This window comes from Phaenicophaeus curvirostris, chromosome 2 (assembly GCF_032191515.1).
Source record: "Phaenicophaeus curvirostris isolate KB17595 chromosome 2, BPBGC_Pcur_1.0, whole genome shotgun sequence".
In the NCBI taxonomy this organism is placed as follows: Eukaryota; Metazoa; Chordata; class Aves; order Cuculiformes; family Cuculidae; genus Phaenicophaeus; species Phaenicophaeus curvirostris.
In genome coordinates this window covers 124,975,666-125,001,131 of record NC_091393.1, presented here as the reverse complement: position 1 = coordinate 125,001,131, position 25,466 = coordinate 124,975,666, and the positions used below count along the sequence as shown (strand labels likewise).

The 25,466-nt window shown below is 45.4% G+C and overlaps 2 protein-coding genes and 1 long non-coding RNA gene across 4 annotated transcripts in view; 1 reads left to right on the top strand and 2 right to left on the bottom strand.

The window, feature by feature from the left end:
- The window catches only part of LOC138717322 (uncharacterized), a 135,069-nt gene that overhangs the window by 30,605 nt on the left and 78,998 nt on the right, over positions 1-25,466 (top strand). The window lies entirely within an intron of this gene.
- Positions 2,285-11,626, bottom strand: ENPP5 (ectonucleotide pyrophosphatase/phosphodiesterase family member 5). The gene is made up of 3 exons (XM_069850812.1): positions 10,757-11,626; positions 8,447-8,623; positions 2,285-6,919 (listed from the first exon to the last, which is right to left on the bottom strand). Exons 1-3 carry the CDS (start codon positions 11,619-11,621, stop codon positions 6,549-6,551), a joined length of 1,413 nt encoding a protein of 470 aa, XP_069706913.1. The 5' UTR covers positions 11,622-11,626; the 3' UTR covers positions 2,285-6,548.
- The window catches only part of RCAN2 (regulator of calcineurin 2), a 77,226-nt gene continuing 69,229 nt past the window's right edge, over positions 17,470-25,466 (bottom strand). For both annotated transcript variants that reach the window (XM_069850827.1, XM_069850828.1), the window contains one exon: positions 17,470-23,724. In XM_069850827.1, the coding sequence (XP_069706928.1) occupies positions 23,564-23,724 (161 nt within the window). In that variant the 3' untranslated portion in view covers positions 17,470-23,563. The remainder of the gene's footprint in view (positions 23,725-25,466) is intronic.

Genomic DNA, 25,466 nt, shown 5'->3' with positions numbered 1-25,466 from the left:
TCCGTTCCCTTCTCTGGACGTGCTCCAGCCCCTCAATGTCCTTCTTGGAGTGAGGGGCCCAAAACTGAACCCAGGATTCGAGGTGCAGCCTCACCAGAGCAGAGTCCAGGGGCGCAATCCCTGCCCTGCTCCTGCTGGCCACGCTTTTTCTGATACAAGCCAAGATGCCCCTGGCCTTGGCCACCTGGGCAACTGCTGGGTCATGTTCAGCTGGGTGTTGACCCACCAGGTGGAAACAAACCCAGAAAGAGAACTGCAGTTACCGAGTCCTTTTCCTACAAGTTTGATGTTTTTAAGAACTGAGAACTTGAAGTAGGAGGGCTGAGGTACCTGGTAGCGATGTCATTTCTTGTTCAGAAGCTCAAATTCAGATGCAGTTTGTTATCAGCCACAGATGACGTTTTGATCCAACGGAGAAGAAGAGCTTTAGAGGGAAGGGCTACTTCTATTTGTCCACTGAAATACATTCAAGTTTTAAAAATATCATGTGGAAGTTTTACTGAATTATATCTTCCTCTCTGAGGATTCTGTTTTAATGACTAAGAACAGAACACAAAACTTAACCCGTTCTGCTTCCCCCTCTGCTTCTTAAATTCTAGTTTTTGCTACCGATTAATGCTTTACGGTGGATTAATCTGAACTTGAAAGAGGCTCAGGCTCCTTGAGAATTCTATACCGTTCCTGACGATGTACTGGATTTCAGACTTAATATAATAGTGATAACTGGACTGAACACCAAAGTCATGCTTTCATCCTTCTGGGAGATCTGAAGTAATTGCATAAAATAAGAGGTCAGGTTAATGAGTAACTACAAAGTGAGTGTTTTGCAGGGTAGAACCCAGGCTTAGAGATGCTGTTAAGGAGGACGCTTCAATTCCTGTTAGGTTCTTGTAATTTTGCTAAGACAGGCTGCCGTGCTCCAAAGGTGGCAGACTTGCTGGAAGATGCTTAGCATCATCTATAAATAGAAAGGCCTGACTCAGCTGAGTTATCTTTATCTTTCTGGCAGACTTAGTAAGGCCAAACTGTGCTGTCCTCTGCCTGTGAGGGGGGGTTCTTCTGGCTGCTAAAACCAATTAGCTCAGTGTATGCTCCACTCTGTTCTTACCTTCCTCCAAACGGCTGTCAGGCAGCATGCGACTGATGTGCTTTCAGTTCCTCTGAACCACCAGGCCAGGCGTCAGGGTTACCACCACGATTTTAATTCCCAGAAATGTAAACGTTGACTGAAGTGCAATAGCAGCACTCGAATATGAAATAGGAATCTTGCTACAGATGGGGAAATCCAGCTCTAAATGCATTTCTCCTTGTAGCTCTGGGGAGCTCCTTCTGCTTAGAGCTTCTACAGCTTCTCTTACACCAGAAAGTGAGGAGTAGTATCTGTCAGGAATCCCTGTTACCCTCCACTCCTCCTCCCCTTAGCACTGAGGCTGAACGATGCTATTGGGGAAAGAGGATAAACAGAGTTTAAGTATTAATACACTTAAAAAAAAAAAAGGATAAACTATATTCCAGTTGCATTGCTCATTGTTTTCAGTTCCAAAGATGCAATAAGGTCTGTTAAGAGTGGCCAGTATTCTTCCTGGCACAGTTCTTTGCTGCTGGTGGGGAGGGTTTCAAAGTAGCCTGGTACATCTAGGATTTCATACAGACCACGTACAAATCAAGAGAATCTAGAAAAACACCTTTTTCTCCTCAGAGACAAAGTTGATATATTTAAAGATGATGATTTTTTAAAGCGTGAGTGCCTTAAACATGCTGAAGTGTTCCGGTTACCTAATTAGGGTTTAAAGGAATTATTGCTTGTGAAAGCCAGCAGGTGATTTCCTTTTAAACAGCTAATTCGAAACAAGATAAGAAGCTGTGGCTTCCCCCTTCCCAAGCTGTGATAAAGGAGACATCAGCCTATGGCACCATTTAATGACTTGCTAAATAGAGGCAGCTCTGCCACATTCATGTAGGGCATATTGATTTAGGGAAGTTCTAGCTAAGCTAGCACTGAAATTCAGAAGGGAATAGGGGAGGGCTGTCCCAGTGCTTCCCAGCAGTAAAGACTGATGTGTCTTCACATCCTCTGCCTCCATAAAGGAGCTCTTCACACTGGGAAGCCTCAAAACACCCACCCTGCTGGCTTTCTATGCTTTTTGTCCCTTAGCACCACAGACATAGTTCCAGAATTGAGCTGATTTTTAACTAACTATAGTCCAAACCACTTGTTTAGGGGGAAGTTTAATTTGCTATCAATTGAAAAGAAGGTACTGCCTATGAAAAAAAACCAACAGCATCATGTACCTGCAAGGATCAGCCCCCCAGGACACAGGTTTGCTTTAATATGCACAGTTCCACCTTTTATTCCAAAAAACTTGCTAACTTAATACAATTCAGATTAGGATTTCAATATCGAAGGGCTCTGCTTTTGCAATGGCTAAAGTGCAGTAGCAGCACTGGGGAATGGCTTTAAATTGGAAGGGGGAAGATGTAGATTTGACATTAGGAAGAAATTCTTCACTATGAGAGTGGGGAGGCCCTGGCCCAGGCTGCCCAGGGAAGCTGTGGCTGCCCCATCCCTGGAGGTGTTCAAGGCCAGGCTGGATGAGGCTTGGAGCCCCTGATCCAGTGGGAGGTGTCCCTGCCCATGGCAGGGGTGGGACTGGATGGGCTTTGAGGTCCCTTCCAACCCAAACTATTCCATGATTCCATCATTTCCATGTGCTTGCAATAATTTTTGTAGTCTAGTATCTAATAAACGCTTACGTTAACTTTAGTACAGAGATGCTGTTTCTGAGAGGTACGCACAGTGGCTGGGCTCAGGAGAGCATCCGTGACCATTATTTAAACAGGGAAAATTCAGAAGCACTCCTGCTTTATTTGCATTTTGCAAAACAGCAGGACCCCGCAGCTGCACGTTCGTCATTCTTCCCACACACAGCTCAAGACTGTTTTGTTCCACACTTCTGAAAATTCACACTGTGCAACCCTTCATCTTATAAAATGTACTTCTGGTTTTGCACTTTCTTATTATATGTTGAAACCACATTTATAGTAAACAGCATTTCTGCATCTCTTCACCAAGAAAGCCTGGAAGATGTTTTTGATAACAGAAACTGTACTGTTGGTGACAGATAGCTGTTATTTCCATATCCACTAGCAAGGCAGACAACGAGGTCTTTTATAAAATTAAAATTCTGATGTTGTATTTCCCCCCTTCCAGTTATTTTTAAAGCCATGCTCTATGCAGAGTACGAGAAATACTTTGGATGCATATGAGTTAAGACTGTTCTCCCCAGCACTCCTCTCCTTCAAGTTTTGTTCCAGAAGGGTTTTTAAATGAAGCAAGCCCTCAGTGCTGGGTAGCACTATAGCAAAGATATATTTCAGCTTCAACATTTCCAAACAGGAAGAAACAAAGAAAACATTTGACATCTCAAAGCGTGCTTCACAGGTCAATAATGAAAGACAAGATCATGCAAGCTTCTCAGTTGCAAAGCTTAAGTTACGAATATTACACAGTGTTCTCAAATCCACTTTCCAATAAACTTGTTTGTACATCATAAAAAGTATCATACACGCAGAAACCAAATCCCACATCCTCCCCAGCCAAAAAAGTGAAAAAATCTCTCATCATGAGAGAAAAAGTTGATATTTTTCTCCAGTGGAAGTGTATGTGCTTTCAATTCCATTAAGCGCCCACCCAACCACCTAAAGCAGAGCTTAGTACTGGTGAGGCAACTATCCCGTCAAGGTAACTACCCCAGAGGTACCTGCAAACACACCTAAACAATAAAAGCATGTTAAAACCTAAACTGAAATACCTGAATGCTGAAAGATTCCCTTCAGTTTTCTGCTGAGTTTAATTTCACATCAATCTGCCATCCACTTGTTAGGAGGTACCTAGGGAAGTGATTAGTAACAGCTTAGAGGTTTCGGTTTTCTACTGGGACTTCCCTGGCCTCTCTAGAAACTACCACGATCATCATTACTGCCTTCATTTCTCAGTTTGATAAGCCCCTGCTTGTTTTAGCTGCTGCCAACAAATTAAACTTAAGACACACCTAATGACCAGCTCCACCAAGAATCAGCCTCACAGCACCAGGCACACCTATCCCAGACGCTTTTCTTCAGTGTTTTCTTAAGAAAAGGTCAACATGGGAGAACAAAGCAGCACACAGAATAATAGTAGAATTGCAGTGATGAGTCAGATTAAGCTAGACTTCATACATAGGCTTTGAGCAACCCGATCCAGTGGGAGGTGTCTCTGCCCATGGTGGGGGGTGGGATTGGATGGGCTTTAAGGTCCCATCCAACCCAAACCATTCCATGATTCCATGATACTCCCCAAATGAAGAGACTGTCCTCGAACAGATCTGCTCATCTCCTGCTTTCCTACAGCTACTGTTACAGCTAGATTTTCAGCAACTACCTTTAAGTGGAATATTCCATCGCCTTCCCTCCCAAGCACTCCCCATTCCCAGCTGTCGTCTCGGGAAGCTTCCACGTCTGTCTGCAAGGCAGCTTAATGCCAAGCAAGCGCTCCTGCTAGCACGGAGGATTCCAGCAGGTGACTTCCAATGCAATGAGGACCAGACAGTTCATAACGCGGCTCTGTAGAATCACCACCGAGGCAGCGGGAAGTAAACTCACCCCTGAACTCACCCTGATGCCATTCATTAAGTCTGGAATTTAGCTTAGCAAAATGAGTTTTGAACTTCAGTTAGTCAGCTTGTTGCAGCTCCTCACTGTGCTCACAACCCTCCCAACTGCAGGATTAGACTGTCAGCCACTCCATTATTTGACAGGGCACAGTCAAGGCCGAGGCGTTCCCACCTTTGCCCTCTGCTGGGTGCTGTGGATAAAGTGATAAATTGCACTTACAGAAACAGCAGACTAAGAATTTGAGTGAATTTTGAAAGCACTCGCTTCTCCTTCAGGCACTGTAGTGGGAAGCAAAGCACAGAGTAACACTAACACACCGAGAAGGGGAAAAATACAGCTTTAAAACAAGTCTGACAACTTCCCTCACTTCATATGATGTTTTTCATACAAATCTTAGTCAGCAGCTTCTCGCTTACCATTTAAGTGAGCTCATCAAAAAAAGAACCCGCAATAACAAGACCTACTGACCCACACAAAAGAATGAGAATAACATATAGTTTTGTTGACTCAAAATGAGTAATTTTCCCCAAAAGAGACTTTCCTCTGGAAGAATAAACTCCATTCTTATACCTTTTTTTTCCCATTAAAGTGTGCTTTTTCAGATTTAAGAGTGCATATGGCTTGAGACTTACACGACTGATCCTTAATTTGCGTGTCTAATCCTACTCATCAAATTCTAAGGTCCACTCAGACATATCAGATAGAACAGCAGACAGCAAGCCACACCCATGCCTGAGGGGTGTCCAGTAACAGATCTGAGGTTGCACCCAGCAACAAGCTCTACAGCGCTCTGAAACAAGCTTGTAAACCTATGTTCCTTAACTGATTCATTAGCCTTATTCAGAAAAAAACCTCTTATCACAGAAATATAAAAGACTCCATTTGGATATACAGGTGTTGTGTTTCTATGTGTCTTTAAACTGCCAGCCTCAAGGAATTCCTAGAAAATTTAGTCCAGTGTACAGGTACCAACAGAAAAACGTAAAGACCTATACTTAACTAAAATCATAAAGACTTCTATTTACCTAAATTTAAAAAAACTAAAAAGCTTTAGCGTTGATTGCTTAAGGCAGCACCACTTAGATTCACATTTTGGGGCTACAATTAGCAAAAAGCAATATGCCTAAGTCTAAATTTAGACACTTAGCGCTGCATGATTTAGTTTAATAATAATGTCGTTTTCTGCAGGATTTAATCCCCCAAGAAATCTGTGATGGTGATCCAAGCAAAAGCTTCCTTGGGCAGGGAGGCAGAACCCCCTAAGCAGCCTAGTCATATGCAGTGATTTCTTAGAATCTAAGAGACTTAAACCTCTCAAAGAAAAAAAAAGTGGGGTGAGAAATTAAATCACAATGTTAGCAGTTTGTGAAGTGCATCTCAGTCGATTCATTTCCCTAAAAGTAGCCCAGAATGAGGTATTCGAGGTCTCTTGTCACTACCTGTCTACATATATATACAGCTTTCCAGGTTTTCCTAGAATATGGTGCGCGCAGAGGGAACGTATGAAGCACTGAGGCTGCCCAGGGAAGTGGTGGAGTCTCCATCCCTGGGGGTGTTCAAAAAGCGCGTAGATGGGGCACTTCAGGATGTAGTTTAGTAGACACAGTGGTGTTGGGCTGACAGCTGGACTCGATGATCTTAGAGGCCTTTTCCAGCCTTAGTGATGCTATGATTCTATGTGTTTTATACAATCTGAACCCTGAAAGATTAAATGGTTGAGGGCTGAAACAGGACAGTGCTCTTTCTCTGCATACCTGGTATGTTCATACTCCAGTGTTCTGATGGATCTGCATCCATTCCCTTTTACTTCTCATATTTATGATCCTCCCCTATTAATTTTTTTGTATAAGCTCATTTTAAGGATCAAACAGGAAATATTATGGTACCAAGTGTTATTAATCTTGCAGCAGTGGCTGGGCAGCTTCAGTATGGTGCATTTGCATGGTATTTGCTTGGGCGAAGATGAAGTGCTTAGCAAAAATTGCAATAAAAACCATAACAAGAACAGCGCCCAGAAAGACTCCTATAACAGTAGCATAGATGTCTGCTCCAAAGGCTGCAGGAACTTCTTCAACAAGCAAATCTTTCACAGCGTTGAACGAACCATTGTTTGGCAGTGCGTTAATACCAAGTAGATGGCACAATAAGGGGTACAAGTCTGTAGAGTTCATGGCTTCTTTGGTGGCATTCTTCCTGAAAGCAGGCCCGAAGGCCAGGAAAATCGGATGCATTTCTGGTACGATGTTGTCATATCCGTGATTACCAACTAGAAGTAGGAGATAGATAAAGGTCAATATTCTGAAGTTGCAAAATAAGCACTGAACAGTTTCCTAAGAATAGCATGAGAAAGAAAAGGAACAACCAACGTGTGTTCTTGCAGAGGTTTAGAAGAATCATTTTGATCAACAGCACAAATGTCCTAGCAAATACCAAGTCACAGAACTAGAAAAAGAAGATGCTTTAAAAAAAGAATGGAGAGCACTATTTGAAAAAGAAAAAAAAAGAAAGGTAAGCTCGCAAGGCCGTAAAAATAGTACCAATTGCACGCAATGGTACAGCCAAGTTTCCTTAATTTTCCTCAAGGAAACACTTCCAACTTTGCAACTGGACCAGATCTCTTAGAAAAACAAAACCCACGTAGAGACAGACTGTTTGACTCTGAGTAGCAGACAGACCATAAGCTCTGACTGCTTTGACACCGTGTCCAATTTTGTGCACTACTGACTTATCAACAAGGAAAAAGTTTACAGATCTCACTAGTGGCTCCACAGTGCCCCTTCCTTACAGGGGCATGGAAAACTCTGAACAAGTATATGAACACGCAGCCAAGAAAAGCCACGTGAAATGAAAGTCATCAGCTGTCAACAACTGAAAAACTTGTTTGGTCTTGCAAGTAACATTTTTGGGCTTCATAACCAGCTGCAAAGATTAAAAGGCTTTCAGTTAAAAAACTTAAGAACTTACAAAATCACAGACTGCTTTGGGTTGGAAGAGACATTTACAGGTTATCCAGTCCAGCCCCCATCCCTGCAGGAGCAGGGACATCTTTAACCAGACCAGGCTGCTCAGAGCCCCATCAAACCTGACCTTAAATGTTTCCGGGGATGGGGCCTCCACTACTTCCCCGGGCAACCTGTGCCTCTTTCTAGCAATAGAACAAGGCGACTCAATGTGTAGGCATCCACAGAAGCTGAGGACTTTCAGAAGCAGTGGCTGCCTCCTCCTTGGAGGTGTACAGGGCCAGGTTGGATGGAGCCTTGAGCAGCCTGGTCCAGTGGGAGGTGTCCCTGCCCATGGCAGGGGTGGAACTGGATGATCTTTAAGGTCCCTTCCAACCCAACCCAACCCATCCTATGATTCTGTGACTCCAACCCAACCCTTCTCCAGTAAATGAACAGGAGATGATAAAGCAATGCTATTCATCCTCTGCTCAACAAGTTCAGTTACAACTCTTTTTTCGGTTTTAATTCCTCAGGAAGTGCTTGTCCGTTTGCTAGATCATGCAAGAAGACCTCAAGTATGTGGCCGCTAAAACACATGAAAGATCTTATCTCAGTAAGTTTAATTTTTAGAAGCAGCATGTCCAGTTCCCCCTCCCCTAACAGCAGGGTGCTTCCCGTCCCATCAGGAAAAGAGACAGCAATTCTACACACTCAGCTTCAGAGTCTCCCCCTTCCAGTCTTAAAAACAAATAAACTAAAAATTTACATTGAGTAAGACTGAAGGAGAAAATACCACATAGGGGCTCTGACTAGGAAGACATGGCAAAACACTGTAAGGACAGAATACTTACGTAGAAAATCATCAAACTTATTATATACAATATACCATCCTTTATCAGCTATTGCTAGGATTGGCTGAATTCTGCTGTTGTGTTTGTAATGCAATCTATCAGGAATCTGCTCCTTTTTATACACGGTCATATTGGGATGAGCATTGGCCAGGGCTTCATATACTTCATCCAGTTTGCCTTCAAACAAAGAAACAAACAGAACTTAAACACATTGATATCTTTACTGAATCCATCAGCAGTTTAACTGCAACTGAAAGCAGAGGGTTAAAACGTACTTCCTCAGAGCTGATCACAGCTGTAGGAGCCAGCAGCACGTTACAAACGTGCACAGACGTTACTGGGAGAAATCCAGAGCATCATTTACAGTACAATCACATCTGGCATCAGACCTTACAGGTTATCCCTAAGCAGTAAGTGCCTTGCTAATTTTAGGAAAAACACTCATTTTACAGCTATCAGAATACAAGCTTTCACAAGAACCAGTCAGGAGGCATTCGGTTATGTTGGTGGAAAAGAAACCTAGAACAATGTAAAGCTTGAAATCAAGAAGACAGCTTGAAATCAAGATAGCTCCTAAAACTATTCATGTGGAAATTTGTGCATTAAGGCCATATTCCGCCTTTCCAACAGCTTGTTTGCTGCCATGCACCATCTAACACCATAGCGTGAGCAAGTAACTGCCTAGGGATAAGCAAAACCAGCTCGTGCTCATCTTTCAGCAGAAGCCCCCAAGTCACAGCCCAGATGCCACCAACACATTAGGAGGTGGGCAAAGACTTCAGAGGCTTCAACAGCAAAATGCACAGACAAACATACAGAGGGACAGATTGAACTGGAAGAGGAAGATGGTACTTTTGGTCTAGAACTGTCAGCCACTGCTAACAGCACTACCTACTCCTTTCTCTACTCTTCTACTGCATAGAGAGTGAAACCCCTCAGGAGCTTTACTAACACTACCAAATAAATAGGCATTTCCCACCCACAGTTTTTGATTTGCTTATTTCTAGTTTCTGAGCTTTTCTTTCCAGTAAAAGTGACTCAATAGTCCAACAGCTGAGTTCACAGCTCGTCTCCGCAGGCCAGTTTCAGTTCCACAAGGTCTGAAGCTCAGGTGGAGGATGTCTACATTTTCTTTATGGCTAATACTGACATTTTCAGCAGATGAGTGGGGTTTAAGCACATCCTGTCAGTTTGACTTGTCATTTCTGGCCAGCATTACCTTCCCAGCTAGCTAAAGTTTACTTTTACAACTCCTTTATGTGGTAATAAGAATGTCGTGCTCAACCATGTTTGTCTCCATTAGGATGGAGCTCCCAAAGTCAGCTCTTTATCACCACTGAGAAATGGCACCCAGATGTGAGCACCAGAATGTGCTCAGGCAGCAAATGATCTCAGTTCAGACACACTAACATTTTATTCTGGAGTATTCTTCGAACAAAATATAACAAGAGACATTTGTTTACATGTTTAAAGCCATTAAAGTCTGCAAAATACTCTCCCAGCTGGGGCACTAAATTAAAGTGCTACCCATGAGTGATGCAAATGTCGCAGCAATCTTAAAAGACGCCTTTTCAGAAGGTTGCCTTAAAACTCTACTTCCAAATAAGCACCGCTACCCACACAAAAAATGCTATATTCCAGGTTAACATATTTACACCAAGTAAGTCACAGCTTTTGACAATCAAAATAAAGAGCAGCACCTCTGCATCACTGACACTAAACACACATTTGACAAGCAGCCCTCCAATGTCTGCAACCAGACATCAGATTTTGTTCACCACAGTATTCTTGCACATCATTTTCACAATAAAATGTTATGAACATTACTGGGTGGCTGTTCAACGCGATGAGGCAAGAAAACTCAAGTGAATTACAATAGCTGGCAGCTAATCAAATAGCCAATACAGGCTTTCCTTTTATCTAAGATCCCCATCTGGTTTCATTTTACTGTTTGAGTTGGAAATCTAATTCTTCCACTGTGGCTTTAGCACCTTGATGAAAGGCAAGATATGTGACATTAAGTTGTTACCTATCTAGAATGCCACTCATCCTTGATAATGCTGTTAGATTATCTTACTTCTCATAAGGACTAAAGGATATTTGGCAATATTAGTCAACAACTGGCAGATCTGCTTACTTTTTGTTTCAGAAAGTTGATCCAGGCTTTTCATAGAGCTAGCAAAAGGAACAAAGAAGTGATCCTGCGAGTACTCCTTGCTTAGGGCTGATGTCCTACCACTTCAGTTAAAGAGTCTATAAAGTTTTGATACTAAACCACTTCTTTCAGAGAATTTTAGTTATAGCTCCTACCTTCTTTTGGCAAAATAGTTACTGCAGGAGAATGGTCGATGATGGTATAGAGCTCTCTATTCACATACCGATCGAGCTCAATGAGCCTTTCCGAGGAGCACTGTAACATTCCGTGATCGCTTGTGACTATGACATTTATCACATCCCACAGCTTCGCTTTCTTCAGTTCAGACATAAGGTATCCCAGCTTTTTGTCAACATCACCAATTATCGGTCCCATCAGTGGGTTTTCTGGGCCCAAAATGTGGCCCATCTCATCAGGCTGTTCCCAATAGAGGAGACCAAAGTTTATAGGTTCTTCTGATGTAAACCAGTCAATAAGCCTAGCGACTCTGTCTTCAAAGGAAACAGATACACTGTAGGGCATATAATACGTAGGAAAGACTCCGTGTATTTTCACATCTGTTCCAGGCCACATTGCTGCTCCAGTTTTATGTCCTTCCCTCTGGTTCGTTATCCATATTGGGGTGGCTTCTTCCCAGAACTTGGAGTTGTAAATATCCATGGTGCTCATGGAGAAAGTTTCATTCAGAATAGGATCATACATCTCATTAGCAACTATCCCATGGCTTTCTGCGTAAAGCCCAGTCACCATCGTGTAATGATTAGGATACGTTACTGTTAGGAACACGTTAGTGACCTGTTTGACGTGAACACCATTCTCCATGGCATGGTGGAAATTAGGAGTTGGGACTTTATAGATGTAATCCCACCGGAATCCATCAAAAGATACCAGCAACACTCGGGACTGGGCTGGCTGGAGAGACAGAGCACTGGGGAGACATGGTAAGAGAATTGCCAGGACTTTCCAGTAAGAGTTCATGGCTGTTCTGGCAGGTATCCTTCCCCTCTTCTGAGGCAACATGGCACCTGTTGAGCAGAGACAGATGTGTTTGTGTTAACCTCTTTGTCAAAGTCATAACTTAGTGTTAAGAATTCGAAGCTAAAAGATTCCTTAGGTGCTTATACAACTTGCATGAACATCGGTTTCCCAACGCTTCATCTCCAACCTGATCACAGCTCCCCTACATGTGGGAGTTCTTACTGATTAACCAATTCTAACGCTCACAACCAAAGGTCACTTCTAGTGCACAGGCAGCTTTACAAACAAGAATATATACAAGTTAGAGTGTAATTTAAATTCTCCTAACTAAACACTTCGGTCTCTGAATGGATTTGAAAGAAGCAGTTGAAAAATTTGGTGGTATTTCCAGTGGCTTGTAACCGTACATACACACAAACTGCACCGTTTGTCCTTTCCAGCCAAATACCACTGCTACCTGAGTGCAACCAGCACGAAGTACCCAAAACCAAGAAACAGGATGCAAACCCTGCCCACGAGCTGCATGAGAGGGTGACCCATTAGACTCTGTACCCTAAAACATTTGAAAGATAGAATCGCTAGGTTGGAAAAGGCCTTTAATATCATCGAGTTCAACCATATCTGTCCTCTACTAAACCAGATCCCCAAGCACCTCATCTACCCAGCTTTTAAACCCCTCCAGGGAAGGGGACTCCACTACCTCCCTGCTCGCTAGATAAAAACTTAGCACTGAACCTGATTATGTGAGTCAGGACTATTCCCAGCTACGACTGGCATTCCTTGTCTATAGCAAGAGATGACACGGAACTTTGTATTGGGCTGCACTCCCCTGCCCCAATTTCCCTTCCCAAACACTTCCTTGTTCAAAACTCAGTTACCCAACTCAAAGTTAAGTTCCCTGTATGAACACTCACACGGGATTTTCCTGTCTGCAATTGACCTAAAATCCCATGCTATTATTGCCCACTTCTTGCGCAACAACATCATTTGAGCAGTAGACGAGACACTGTTCAATCCAGCCCTGCCTGTGGACTGCACGATACTTAACACAATTCCCTTTTTTTTTAATAAATAAAGGTTTTTCCAAGGCTCTCTTATACTCGTCTTCACTGAACATACTGTGAGCACACATTCATGGACCAGGCCCTCTCCAAACACTCAGCCCCAAACTCTATTTCTCCTTTAGTTGCGTATCTTTAACAAATAAAGGGGTTTCTAAGTCTCTCCTGATCTGGTCTTCAGTGGGCTGAGCACACATTTATGGACCAGGCTCTCCCCAGACATTCTGTGCACACCCCCTGACCTGGGTCCCCTCACCCACTCAAACACCACAACCAAATTAACTGCTTTAATTGCGTATTTCTAACAAATAAAGGTTTTTACCAAGTCTCTCCCCTACTGGTTTCATGGGACATACTGTGAGCTCACATTCATAGACAAGGGTCTCCCAGACACCCAGCCCCACACTCTATTTCTCCAGTAATTCTGCATTTTTAACAAATAAAGGGGTTTTTGAAGGCTCTCCTGTACTGGTATCACTGGACACACTCTGAGCACACCTTTATGGACCCAGCTCTCCCCACATAATCACCTCCACACTCTATTTCTCCTTTAACTACATATTTTTAACAAATAAAGGGGCTTCCAAGTCTCTCCTGGTCTGATCTTCACCGTACATGGTCTGAGCACGCATTCACAGACCAGGCTCTCCCCAGACACGCTGTGCTCACCCCCTGACCTGGGTGCCCTCAGCCACTCAAACACCACACCCAAATTAACTGCTTTAATTGCGTATTTCTAACAAATAAAGGGTTTTTCAAGGCTCTTCTGTACTGGTCTTCACCAGACTCACCCTGTGCACACTCCCTGACCCAACTCAGCCCAAACACTCAGCCTCACAGTCAATTTCTCCATTAATTGTGTATCTTGAACAAATAAAGGGGTTTCCAAGTCTCTCCTGGTCTGGTCTTCACTGTACATGGTCTGAGCACACATTCACAGACCAGTCTCTCCCCAGACACGCTGTGCACACCCCTTGACCTCCATCCCCTCAGCCGCTCAAACACCACACCCAATTACTCCTTTAATTGCATATTTTTAACAAAAAAGAGGTTTTCCCAAGTCTCTCCTGTAGTGGCTTCTGTGGACACACTCTGAGCACACATTTTTGGACCCAGCTCTCCCCACACACTCAGCCCCACACTCTGTTTCTCCATTTACACTGTATTTTTACAAACATAGGGTTTCCCAAGGCTCTCCTGTACTGGTCTCCCTGGATGTACTCTGAGCACACCTTTAGGACCAGGCACTCCCCACACACTCAGCCCCACACTCTATTTCTCCATTAATTATGTATTTTTAACAAATAAAGGGTTTTTCAAGGCTCTCCCGTGCTGGTTTCCCTGGACACACTCTACGCACACATTTACGGACCCGGCTCTCCCCACACAATCACCTCCACACTCCATTTCTCCTTTAACTACATATTTTTAACAAATAAAGGGGCTTCCAAGTCTCTCCCGTACTGGTCTCCCTGGACTCACTCTGAGCACCCCTTTAAGACCCATCTCTGCTCACGAACTCAGCCCCACACTCAATTTCTCCATTAATTGTTTATATCTAACAAATAAAGGGTTTTTTTAAAGGCTCTCTTTTACTGGTATCCCTCGATGTACTCTGAGCACACCTTTAGCACCCGGCTCTCCCCACACACTCAGCCCCACACTCTATTTCTCCAGCAATTCTGTATTTTTAACAAATAAAGGGTTTTATGACGGCTCTCTTGTACCGGTCTCCCTGGATGTACTCTGAGCACCCCTTTAGGACCCGGCTCTCCCCACACACTCAGCCCCACACTCTATTTCTCCATTAATTATGTATTTTTAACAAATAAAGGGTTTTTCAAGGCTCTCCTGTACTGGTTTCCCTGGACACACTCTAAGCACACATTTACGGACCCGGCTCTCCCCACACAATCACCTCCACACTCCATTTCTCCTTTAACTACATATTTTTAACAAATAAAGGGGCTTCCAAGTCTCTCCCGTACTGGTCTCCCTGGACTCACTCTGAGCACCCCTTTAGGACCCGGCTCTCCCCACACGCTCGGCCCCAACACTCAATTCCTCCCTTAAACCTGTATTTCTTAACAAATAACGCGTTTCCCAAGCCTCCCCTGTGCCGGTCTCCCCGGGCACCCCCTGAACCGGCTCTCCCCGCACCCGATTTCTCCTTGAAGAGCGTCTGAAGGGCTTGTCCCCCTCTCCTGACCCCGGGCCCCACCCCTACCTTCCCTCAGGGGCCCCGAGCCGCCCCGGTTACCAGCAGCGACCCCGGCGCGTGCGGAGCGGCCCCGGCGCGCGCCGCGCGGACACGCCCCCTCGGGGGAGGGGGGCCGCGGGGATTGGCCGGCGGGGCTGTCAATCACCCTAAGGCCACACCCACCGGCCGCGAGCCGCGCCCGCCCCGCCCCGCCCAGCCGCGCGGGGATTGGCCAGAGGAGCTGTCAATCAGCCAATCGGCGCGCGTGGGTAACGCCCTCCCCGCCAGGCCCCGCCCACCACAGGCCCCGCCCACTTCGGGGTCGAGGTGCGGGGTGGAGGGTGATGGGGACGCTGGGTGTGTTCAGCCTGGAGAAGAGGAGAATGAGGGGAGACCTCATCCCAGGTCACTGCTTCCTCACACGGGGAGGAGGAGGAGCAGGCGCTGAGCTCTCCTCTCTGGTGACCAGGGACAGGACCCAAGGGAATGGCAGCAAGATGCACCAAGGGAGGGTTAGGCTGGACATTAGGAGAAGGTTCTTCCCTCAGAGGGTGGTGGAGCCCTGGAACAGCTCCCAGGGAAGCAGTCACGGTGCTGAGCCTGACAATATTCCAGAAGCGTTTAGAAAACGCCTCCAGCCTCACGGTGTGAATGTTGGGGTGTGCTGTGCCGGGACAGGAGCTGGACTGGGTGAGCCTTGTGGGTCCCTTCCAACTCAGGGCATGCTGCGATTCTGCCTCCCACAGCGTTCCCCTGGAGCAGACGGCAGCTCGGGGCTTGGACAGGTGTGGTCTGTGCTGGGTAAAAACTTGCTGGATGGCCGAGCCCGAAGGGTTAAAGTGAACGGAGCTCAGTCCAGCTGGAAGCCGGTCAGATCTCCAGAGGGGTTCAAGGCCAGGCTGGATGGGGCTTGGAGCCCCTGATCCATTGGGAGGTGTCCCTGCCCATGGCAGGGAGTGGAATTGGATGAGCTTTGAGGTCCCTTCCGACCCAAACCAGTCTATGAAACCATCCTCCCCCTCACCCCAGCTCCAAGAACTGTAGTAGGGAACAAGGCTCTTCGAAGGCTCTTCTGAGGTTTAACAAGGCCAAATGCAGGATCCTGCACTTGGGGCACAACAACCCTGTGCAGTGCTACAGACTAGGAGAAGTCTGTCTAGAAAGCTGCCTGGAGGAGAGGGACCTGGGGGTGTTGGTTGACAGCAGCTGAACATGAGCCAGCAGTGGCCCAGGTGGCCAAGAAGGCCAATGGCATCTTGGCTTGGAGCAGAAACAGTGTGACCAGCAGGTTCATGGAGGTTATTCTCCCTCTGTACTCGGCACTGGTGAGACCGCTCCTCGAATCCTGTGTTCAGTTCTGGGCCCCTCACCACAAGAAGGATGTTGAGGCTCTGGAGCGAGTCCAGAGAAGAGCAACAAAGCTGGTGAGGGGGCTGGAGAGCAGGTCTTACGAGGAGCAGCTGAGAGAGCTGGGGGTGTTTAGCCTGGAGAAGAGGAGGCTGAGGGGAGACCTCATTGCTCTCTCCAACCACCTGAAAGGAGGTTGTGGAGAGGAGGGAGCTGGGCTCTTCTCCCAAGGGACAGGGGACAGGACAAGAGGGAATGGCCTCAAGCTCCGCCAGGGGAGGTTTAGGCTGGACATTAGGAAAAAATTTTTCACAGAAAGGGTCATTGGCACTGGCAGAGGCTGCCCAGGGAGGGGGTTGAGTCACCTTCCCTGGAGGGGTTTAAGGGACGGGTGGACGAGGTGCTGAGGGACATGGTTTAGTGTTTGATAGGAATGGTTGGACTCGATGATCCGGTGGGTCTCTTCCAACCTGGTTATTCTGTGATTCTATGAATTCTCTTAATGTCTCTTTTTTTCTCCTTCAGTTCTGCTGTTCTGTTAGAGACTGAGACTAGCACAAAACTGAAGATACATATTGCTGCTGCAGTCGTTTGAAACTGTATGGATGTGGCTTTTGTACAAAGCAAAGTGAACTCAACCACACCTGCAGCATGAAGTTCATCATCTGATTCCTCACAGGCACCAACACCAGAAAAATTGAAGAAGGGAATAAAAAGAAACAAGCTGTTATCAAATCATACCTGCTTGTGCTGAAATCTCTGCTTGGGTGCCCTTCAACTTACACTCATTAATTTGGAAAAATAGTCCTCACATTTGCTGTTTGTTCAGCTTGAATTTTGAATTTTTTGAATTTGTTTGGCCTTTCGTCACTCAGATCCCAAGGTCTGGGGAACTGCCCCCTCCTGCAGTGGCTGGGATGGGTCACTAGATGGTACAGGTGTATATGGATTTAAGGCACTGTTCTGAATAGCTAGAAATGATAATATTTGTCTTGGGCGTCTGAAATGGCCCAGCTGTTTATTACAAACTGAAGGTCACCGAGGTGCTGGAGCATGTGCGGAGAAGGGCAGTGAAGCTGGTGAACATCCTGGAGCAAAAGTCTTATGAGGAGCAGCTGAGGGAGCTGGGGTTGTTTAGCCTGGAGAAAAGGAGCCTGAGGGGAGACCTCATTGCTCTCTACAACAGGTGGTGTTGGGCTGACAGTTGGATTGATTATCTGAGACGTCTTTTCCAACCTTAGTGAACCTATGAAAACAAAGCACGGACAAGGAGTTTGCTAATTCCACCAAAATGTTTAATACCGTAATAGATTTTCACTGAATTACAGAGCTAATGTGAATATTTGTACAAAATATGTGGTTAAAAATAGTATTGATTTATAATATATACAGATATGTCACATCTGTGTCAGAAATGCAGACACTCGACTTAAAACATGAGTAATGCTTTTAGATCTACAACAACATACATGAAATATTTCTGCAGCTACCCACAGCAGGACAACTTTGCCAAACTGACATTGAAGGATCCGTCAGTCACTACAGGTGACGTTCTTTTCTGAACAAGAACTCTGCGCTAAAATGGATTCAAAACATTTACCTTCATTAACCGAACGGCGAAGAGAAGACATCTGTGTGACGCTAACGTAGACACAACTTTCTCGTACGAGATTCATGATCCATTACAGTAATCGGTTAAAACAAGGCTGATTTACTGGTGTATGATAATAGAGTTTAATCCTTTCTGCTGGATACTCTTACTGAGGTGGGCAAGGAAGCCCCTGACTTGGGAACACCAAAGGAGCCCTTCTTAATCAGCTCTCAGTTACATGGATTTAAATCTTGAAGTCTGTCTTAAGGTCCTGAATATCTTAATTTTTCACTAACCTGGAGGCTGCTCAGCACTTCACAGCTTTCCCAGCCTTACTCCAGCAAGATTCTCACTAACAAACATCCCAGATTCTAAGCTTTGTAGCCACTCCAACAGTACAGGGTCTGGATGATCTTTAAGGTCCCTTCCAACTCAAACCATCCTATGATTCTACACCCTATGGTTAAAAGACTCCACGGACGACTCTCACTGTAGCCTCAGAGTCTCTGCGTAGCAACTGAATAAATGGAGAAAAGAGGAGACAAATTAAGGCTATTCGTTAATGCTTCCTGAGCATTCGGAGCTCTTGCCTTTCCATCGGGAGTGCTGCTGCTCTTCTATCTCTAACGATGCAAGTTTCCCTCCTCTCCAAGCCAAAAGGAAATGTACTCGACACTTCCAATAGACATGTGGGAAAGAGCTTTTACAGCACAGTAAAAATTTGAGACCTTTTGGGACACGGAGCTCTCTGCCGTTCACCACTGAGGCCGTCAAGCTGATTTCCAGGTATCCAGTGCCAAGCCGGATGGAAGAGCCACCATCAGCATGTTGGTAATGAGACATTTCAATCGGATCAGATGGAGAACCCGACTGTAGTTGGGGAAAGCTCATTTGTTGCTCAACAGTGAAGAATAAACCGGTGCATGTTACCTCTAAAAGATGACTGTTGCGGCTTTTTCTGATCAAAACACAGAGGTTAAGACCTGTCTTTTGAAAAGGAATCAGTGAACTCCACAGCTTACATTTCCAAGACTTCTTAAGCAGATCTCATTTTCAGAATCATGAACAATCACCCTTTGAGAAAGTTATGACTTTTATGCCAGGCACCCAGGGGAAAAAAAAAGAAATAAAGTCATTTTTTTAGATCTGAGTGATCGAAGAGAAGAATTTTGCAAGACAGGTAATCAGCAAACTCATCTGCTGGTTTCCAGTCTTTTGCAAGATCCAGTACAAAGTGATGCAAGAGACTACAAACAGTTAGTTTCAAATATTGTAATAATCCATGTCAATAGAATGTTTTCCCCAGCCTGGATGGGAGCTGGAGGCACTCATTCCCACTGTTTCTATCCTTTATTACGAAGGCAGAGTCAGCACCATTGTCAGGGAGGTGCTTTTGCTCCCCAGGGACTGCCCTGTATGCTTTTCAAGTACACCTCACCAAACCCACAGCAAACCAAGCTCTCCTGGCTCTGTGAAACTACAGCAGTTCACAATGGATCACGGAATGCGCTACCAATAAGAGGGCTGCCTTCTCCCTGCGAATTCCTATGGAAATGGAGCGTGACCTAGCTCACACATATAAGCATTTTCAGTTCTACCAGTTAAGAGCACAGTGGCGTGCTCCACACTGGTCAGTTTATTAATCCATTTTAAGTCTTTAAATGTTGCTTTTCCCAATGCCAACGCAAGCAGAACACAAAAATATTGTTTGCCATATTTATTTTTTAAACTAAGCTCTGAATTACACAAGTGTCAAGGTGAGGAATTAGCCGATAGCCTTTGAATACTCCTATAAAATGTGACAAAATAGAGTATCTCGGAAGTACGTACAAGACAATGATAATGCTGAGGAGATCTGTCACCCTGCTCAGACTGGAATCGAGCCTGGCGTTCAGTCCCTTACTCTGCTGAATGGGAGGGAGGGAGGAAAAAAGACGAAAATAAAACCTACCCATCCCTCCCACTCAGTTTATGATCAAATAAATGATAAACTATTTATCCATGGGGCATGTTTTTATAGCATCACGGAATGGTTTGGGTTGGGAGGGACCTCAAAGCCCATCCAGTCCCACCCCTGCCATGGGCAGGGACACCTCCCATGGGACCAGGCTGCTCAGTGCCCCATAATATAAAGCACTTCACAGGAACTGTCTGTAGTCTTTGTCAAGTTGAGGGAAGGATGCTCTTGCCATGTTTTCTTGCTGAAAACAGTGTATTTGAGCACACATGTCTAAGCTGGGAAGGGAGGACTTTGTACAACCTTGTCTTGATTGAAGGATTAGGGCCACAGAATTTTTTTTTTGTTCTTTTCTTCCAAAATACCCTTCCTCCGTGCATCGTCAATGTTTTACGTGCTTTTAACTGTACCTCAGAAGTCGTTGAAGTTTTGGTTTTGTATCTGAGGGGGTCAGAAAGGACAAGCAGGCAGCGGAACAGAAACAGCGCCTGTACTCCCTTGATCTCCTCCCTTCATTTCCAAGCAGCAGCAGGAACAAGGTCCACTCAGCAGAGGGCTCCAGGGCATCATTGTTCGCAGGCTGCTGCTTTGGAAAGGAAATTAAAGGACGTTTTCTCTGTCACTGTGCATCAGAAGCTGCCATGTAACACAAAGATTTCATTCCTATTTATAGCAGTACTACACGAGAGAATCTACTTTAGCGCTGCGGACACCCTAGGAAAAGAGCAAGCCAGAGGGACAGAGCTCACAAAAAAAAACTCCATGGAAGTAGACGGGGCTCTGTCATTAATCACCGAGTCGAAGAGGGCAGTGGCTCTTCCAGAGGGGCATTTTATGAAATACGCCTTTCTTCTGTGCCAGGGAAGAACCAGCCCTTACCAAAACACCAGGTGTTTCTTTAAGAGTCACAGATGCTTTCACGAGAGGAACTTAATTCCATAATACTTGAAACATTTTTCTCTGTTGACCCTGTATTGTCCTATAAAGGTGATGCAGAAGCTTTTACCATGGCTACAAGCGGCTTCTCTCGTGTTTTTTTCCAGTTTGTAGCTGTTTCCATTTCTGTGCTTTAACTGGTGAGCCACATCCCACTCCCTCCTGGGTGTGCTATGTAGTTTTATAAAGACAATGGGTATTGAATGGGGCCTGGTTTTAAATCTGTGAAAACGCACTTTGAGGAAAGAACATTTAAGACTTAACACTTTAATTTGCAGTATAATTTTACAACATTTGAGGCCAAAGTCCATAGATCAGAACCAAGTCTCTCCAAAGTTTGAGTCCATGGATCCAAGGACTAGATTTGGCCTCCAACACTGCTGCATGTAAAAAAAAATCCAGAGGGTGCAATTAGACTGGAGATCATCTCTGACAGCTCACATCAGCTGAGGACGTGGCTGGTAATTTCTTCCGTACAGCATATACAATAAAAGATCATAGGCATTTGAATCTTGCTCTCCCTATTTATATATCGGTCTAAATCCCATGGACTTTAGTGTTCTCTATGTTCTCCAACAGACAGTGCTGTTACTCCTGAAACAGTGTAGATGCCTCTGGTGGCGTTTCCAACGGGAACATCAGCCTGGGGGGGCCCTGGCCCAGGTTGCCCAGGGAAGCTGTGGCTGCCCCATCCCTGGAGGGGTTCCAGGCCAGGTTGGATGGGGCTTGGAGAAGCCTGATCCAGTGGGAGGTGTCCCTGCCCATGGCAGGGGTGGAACTGGATGGGCTTTGAGGTTCCTTCCAACCCAAACCATTCTATGATTCTACGATCCTTACAGACCTAGGGCAGTGAGTGACTCATTATCTTTATTTAAACCAATCCTAAATGCATCACTGAAGAAACCTCTAAGGAGCTACTTTAAGACAACGTCACAGATATCATGAGGATACTAAAGCCCCATTTTATGATCAATCTCTGCCATATTTAATGCGTTTCTATTAGTGTCGCCCACACACGATTACGTCCATAATGCAGTAAAAGTATCACATTATAGATAGATGCTAAGTAAAGCACTACACCTCAAGAGAAATATTATGGGGCTGTGGTGGTGAGAGAATGAACTACGCGAGAATGGTGAAGTCCTCATTCTTAGAACATCCTCACCATGAATATCGAGAATGGCAGCTCTGTCTTCACCAACAACTCAACAGGCTTTTCTTCCTGGAAGCACCGCAGAGCTCTGCTGGAGCTCGTAGCCTCACTGTTAACCAAGGGTGGAGTGGAACCCTCCCTCAGGAACCACGTCATTAGGTTTTATGACAGAAGGTCTTGATTACGGAACCTAAGATGACTTCTCGGATCCTAGAATGAGCTTCCAAGATGTATTTACTTATTTTAACTCATAAAGGATTTTATGAGTTGTGGAATCTCACTGTGCCACTTTACAGTCACTTTGGGGAGTCCAGCTGCAGCTAATTCGCTTCAAAACCCCACCGCATCTTACACACACGCTCAGTTTTCTGCAGTATTAATTTCAGTGGAACTACTCTTGTGCATAAATTAAGCGCATGCTTAAATATATGCAAAATCTGAGCTCAAATGTCTAGAAAACATGTTCTCAAAATGACAAGTACGCATAAAAAAAAAAAATCATCACGGAAGGTCTGCCAGACAGGGAATCCCAAGTCTGTCTGCTCTCAGCCGCGATGACAACACAGAACAAGTTTTGTAACCCAGTATACATTGCGAGTGAAAGAAACATGCAGGACAGAGTGAAAAAGGGGGATTCAATTGCATGCAGTCTAATTTCACGTGTGTAGTTATGGTCCTGTCTTCTTTGGCCTAAAAAAAAAAATAAAAGAAAACCAACAAAAGAACACCAACTAACCTCTCCTCGCCTCCACAAACCCAAACTGCATACAGCTCAAGAAGGGCTTTAAAGCACAGGATACGGGGAGGGAAAAGGTCTGACTATTTGGGATGTACAATAAGTGCTATCATTTTTAGGGCTATTCAACACACCACTAGGAAAAGCATTCAGCCAGTCCTTCCCAGAACTTACAGCTATGACAGAGAGCAACGAATCCCATCTTAAATGAGCAGTCAGCTCCTCTTTCTTCCTTACACTCACAGAGAAGAACCGCTCATACCTTTATGAGAGATAAAATGACAGTCACTGTTGATATTCTTGCTCCCTTCTCCTTTAGAGAGACAGAAAGACCCCAGACCCTCCAGCAAGCCGCTGCCTTCTCCCCTCAGCCCAGAGAGCTCGGTCTCATATCCCTGCCACCACCAAAGCCCAGCAGACTCCACAGCTCTTGGTGGAACAGGGTGGTTTTCTACTGTTCCTAAAAATGCTGCAAAGACAGTATTCCTTACAGAAAATTCCAGGGGCATGAAAAGGCCAGCAGATTAAAAACCACACACAACACCCCCTTAAAAAAAGAAAAGAGGAGAAGACTGAGGTCTGCTGGGGAACCGAGGAGGGGAGAGGAGCAGGCTGCTTGATGAAGGGCACTAGCAAGTATTTAGGGAGTTTGAATATCAAGCTTGATGCTGCCCTAATTGCCCCCCTAAACGATCTCTCTGGTTGTGGTGTTTCAGCATGCAAATTATAGCTGTCAAAACATCCTCAGACTGAAACCTTCCCTTCTTTCTTTAGTCTTGATTGGTCCTTTCCAGAAAAAGCTATTAGTTGGTGTGTGATATGGTTACATATGCAAAGATCTTTTTCCTAGCCCTTTTATTACATAGGTTGATTACTGAGAAGGGATTGCAATGATTTTAAATGTCCTGGTGCTCAATAGGCAATGGCTGCCTTCAACAAAACAAAGCAAACAAAACCCAAGAGCTGTGCCGGAGGAGAGAAGCGCTGCTTCTGCCGGAGAGGCTCAGTTAGATACAGAAGGCGGCAGACCAGGACGCCGAGTTTGAATGATTTTGGGCTTTGGAGAATTCTTTGGGTCCTCGTCGTCTTCCATGTCACTGTCGCAGACGTGCACTACCACGCTGGGAGTGGACTCTGTTCCTGCGTGCAGCTCGTATTTCTCTCCTGGAAGCAGAGGAAAAATAGCTCGATCAAAAGGGTCCTGTGTCCAGTTCTGGAATTCCCAAGCTAAGAAGGATGCGGAACTGTTGGAATGGGTCCAGAGGAGGCCACAAAGATGATGCGAGGGCTGGAGCACCTCTGCTATGAGAGAGCTGAGGTTGTTCAGCCTGGAGAAGAGAAGGCTCTGGGGAGACCTTAGAGCAGCTCCCAGTACCTGAAGGGGCTCCAGGAAAGCTGGGGAGGGACTTTTCCCAAGAGCATGGAGTGATAGCATGAGGGGGAATGGCTTTAAATTGGAAGGGGGAAGATTTAGATTAGACATCAAGAAGAAATTCTTCATGCTGAGGGTGATGAGGCCCTGGCCCAGGTTGCCCAGGGAAGCTGTGGCTGCCCCATCCCTGGAGGGGTTCAAGGCCAGGTTGGATGAGGCTTGGAGCCCCTGGTCCAGTGGGAGGTGTCCCTGCCCATGGCAGGGGTGGGACTGGATGGGCTTTAAGGTCCCTTCCAGCCTAAACCATTCTATGATTCCATGAAATACTGGTCAGCAAGGAACCTCGAGACTTCATCTTCCTCACTCTGAGGATTCTGCAGGCAACACGCAGTGGTTCTGGAGTAACATTATGAAAAAGAATCCAAGCTACCACATGTACGTGTGGTCACTGTAAGCCTATTTTAATTTCACTGTGGCTTGTGGGTCTTGAGGATAAGCAATAGTCTAAAGGGTTGATCCAGAACGGTTTCTAGTTCTCAGTGCTGCGAATGGGTATTTGTCACTTCTGAAAGACCAAGTTGTCCCATCAAAAATATCGCCATGTCTCATCTAATTTTTCCCCTTTCCAATTTAAAGCCATTCCCCCTTGTCCTATCACTCCATGCCCTTGTAAGAAGTCCCTCCACAGCTTTCTTGTAGCCCCCTTCAGGCACTGGAAGGCTACTAAAAGGTCTCCCTGGAGCCTTCTCTTCTCCAGGCTGAAGTGGTGGTTGGCTTACTCCAAATGCCTGCATCCCAGGCAGAACCTGGCAGTGCTGGCTGCCACACGATGAAGTGAAATGGCCTCACCTCAAAGCATTTGTCATTTGCTCTTCTACCAATTTGGATTTTTCTTTATCAGCAACCTTGTGGCAGATAATTCATGGGAGGAAGGGGCTGCAGGTCTGTCCCTGCACTGGCACACGCAGACTGGGACTGTGCTCAGGTGTTATTTGTGCTGACAAATCCTCAGTCCCAGCAAAACTTGGGTGGCTTGTGACTAGAGGACAAGCTGCACTTTTGCCTAAAAACCAGGAGGCAACTAGTGGATAATAGCTATACGTCAGGCATCTCGCTGTAAGAAATGTTTTACTGCTGCGATACCATTAATGTTGACATTTAACTGCTCTATTTTTGGCAACCTGTCCTCTGAATACAAATTGAGCAAAGCGTTACAGGTCTTGCTGAGAGGCTAAAATATAAAAAGAGAAATAGCTTGGGTTTTGCTGCATTGAGAAATTATATGGTTTTTCTTTGCCTTTTTTCCCTGCGGGCTCCAGCTAATTTCTCAGCTCTGGGCTGACGTCAATGCTGCCAGCCGGCACCGAAGGCAACGTTGGTCACTGTCAGCTCGGAGCAGCTCTGCAGCGCTGCACACACGCAGCGCCGAGCCCTCTCCTCCCGCACCAGCACCACCAAGTAAATCAGATTCACTGCCCTCTTAAAAGGTAATAATCCCAGTTCAAATGCCACTTTCTTTTACCGCTCAAATCCT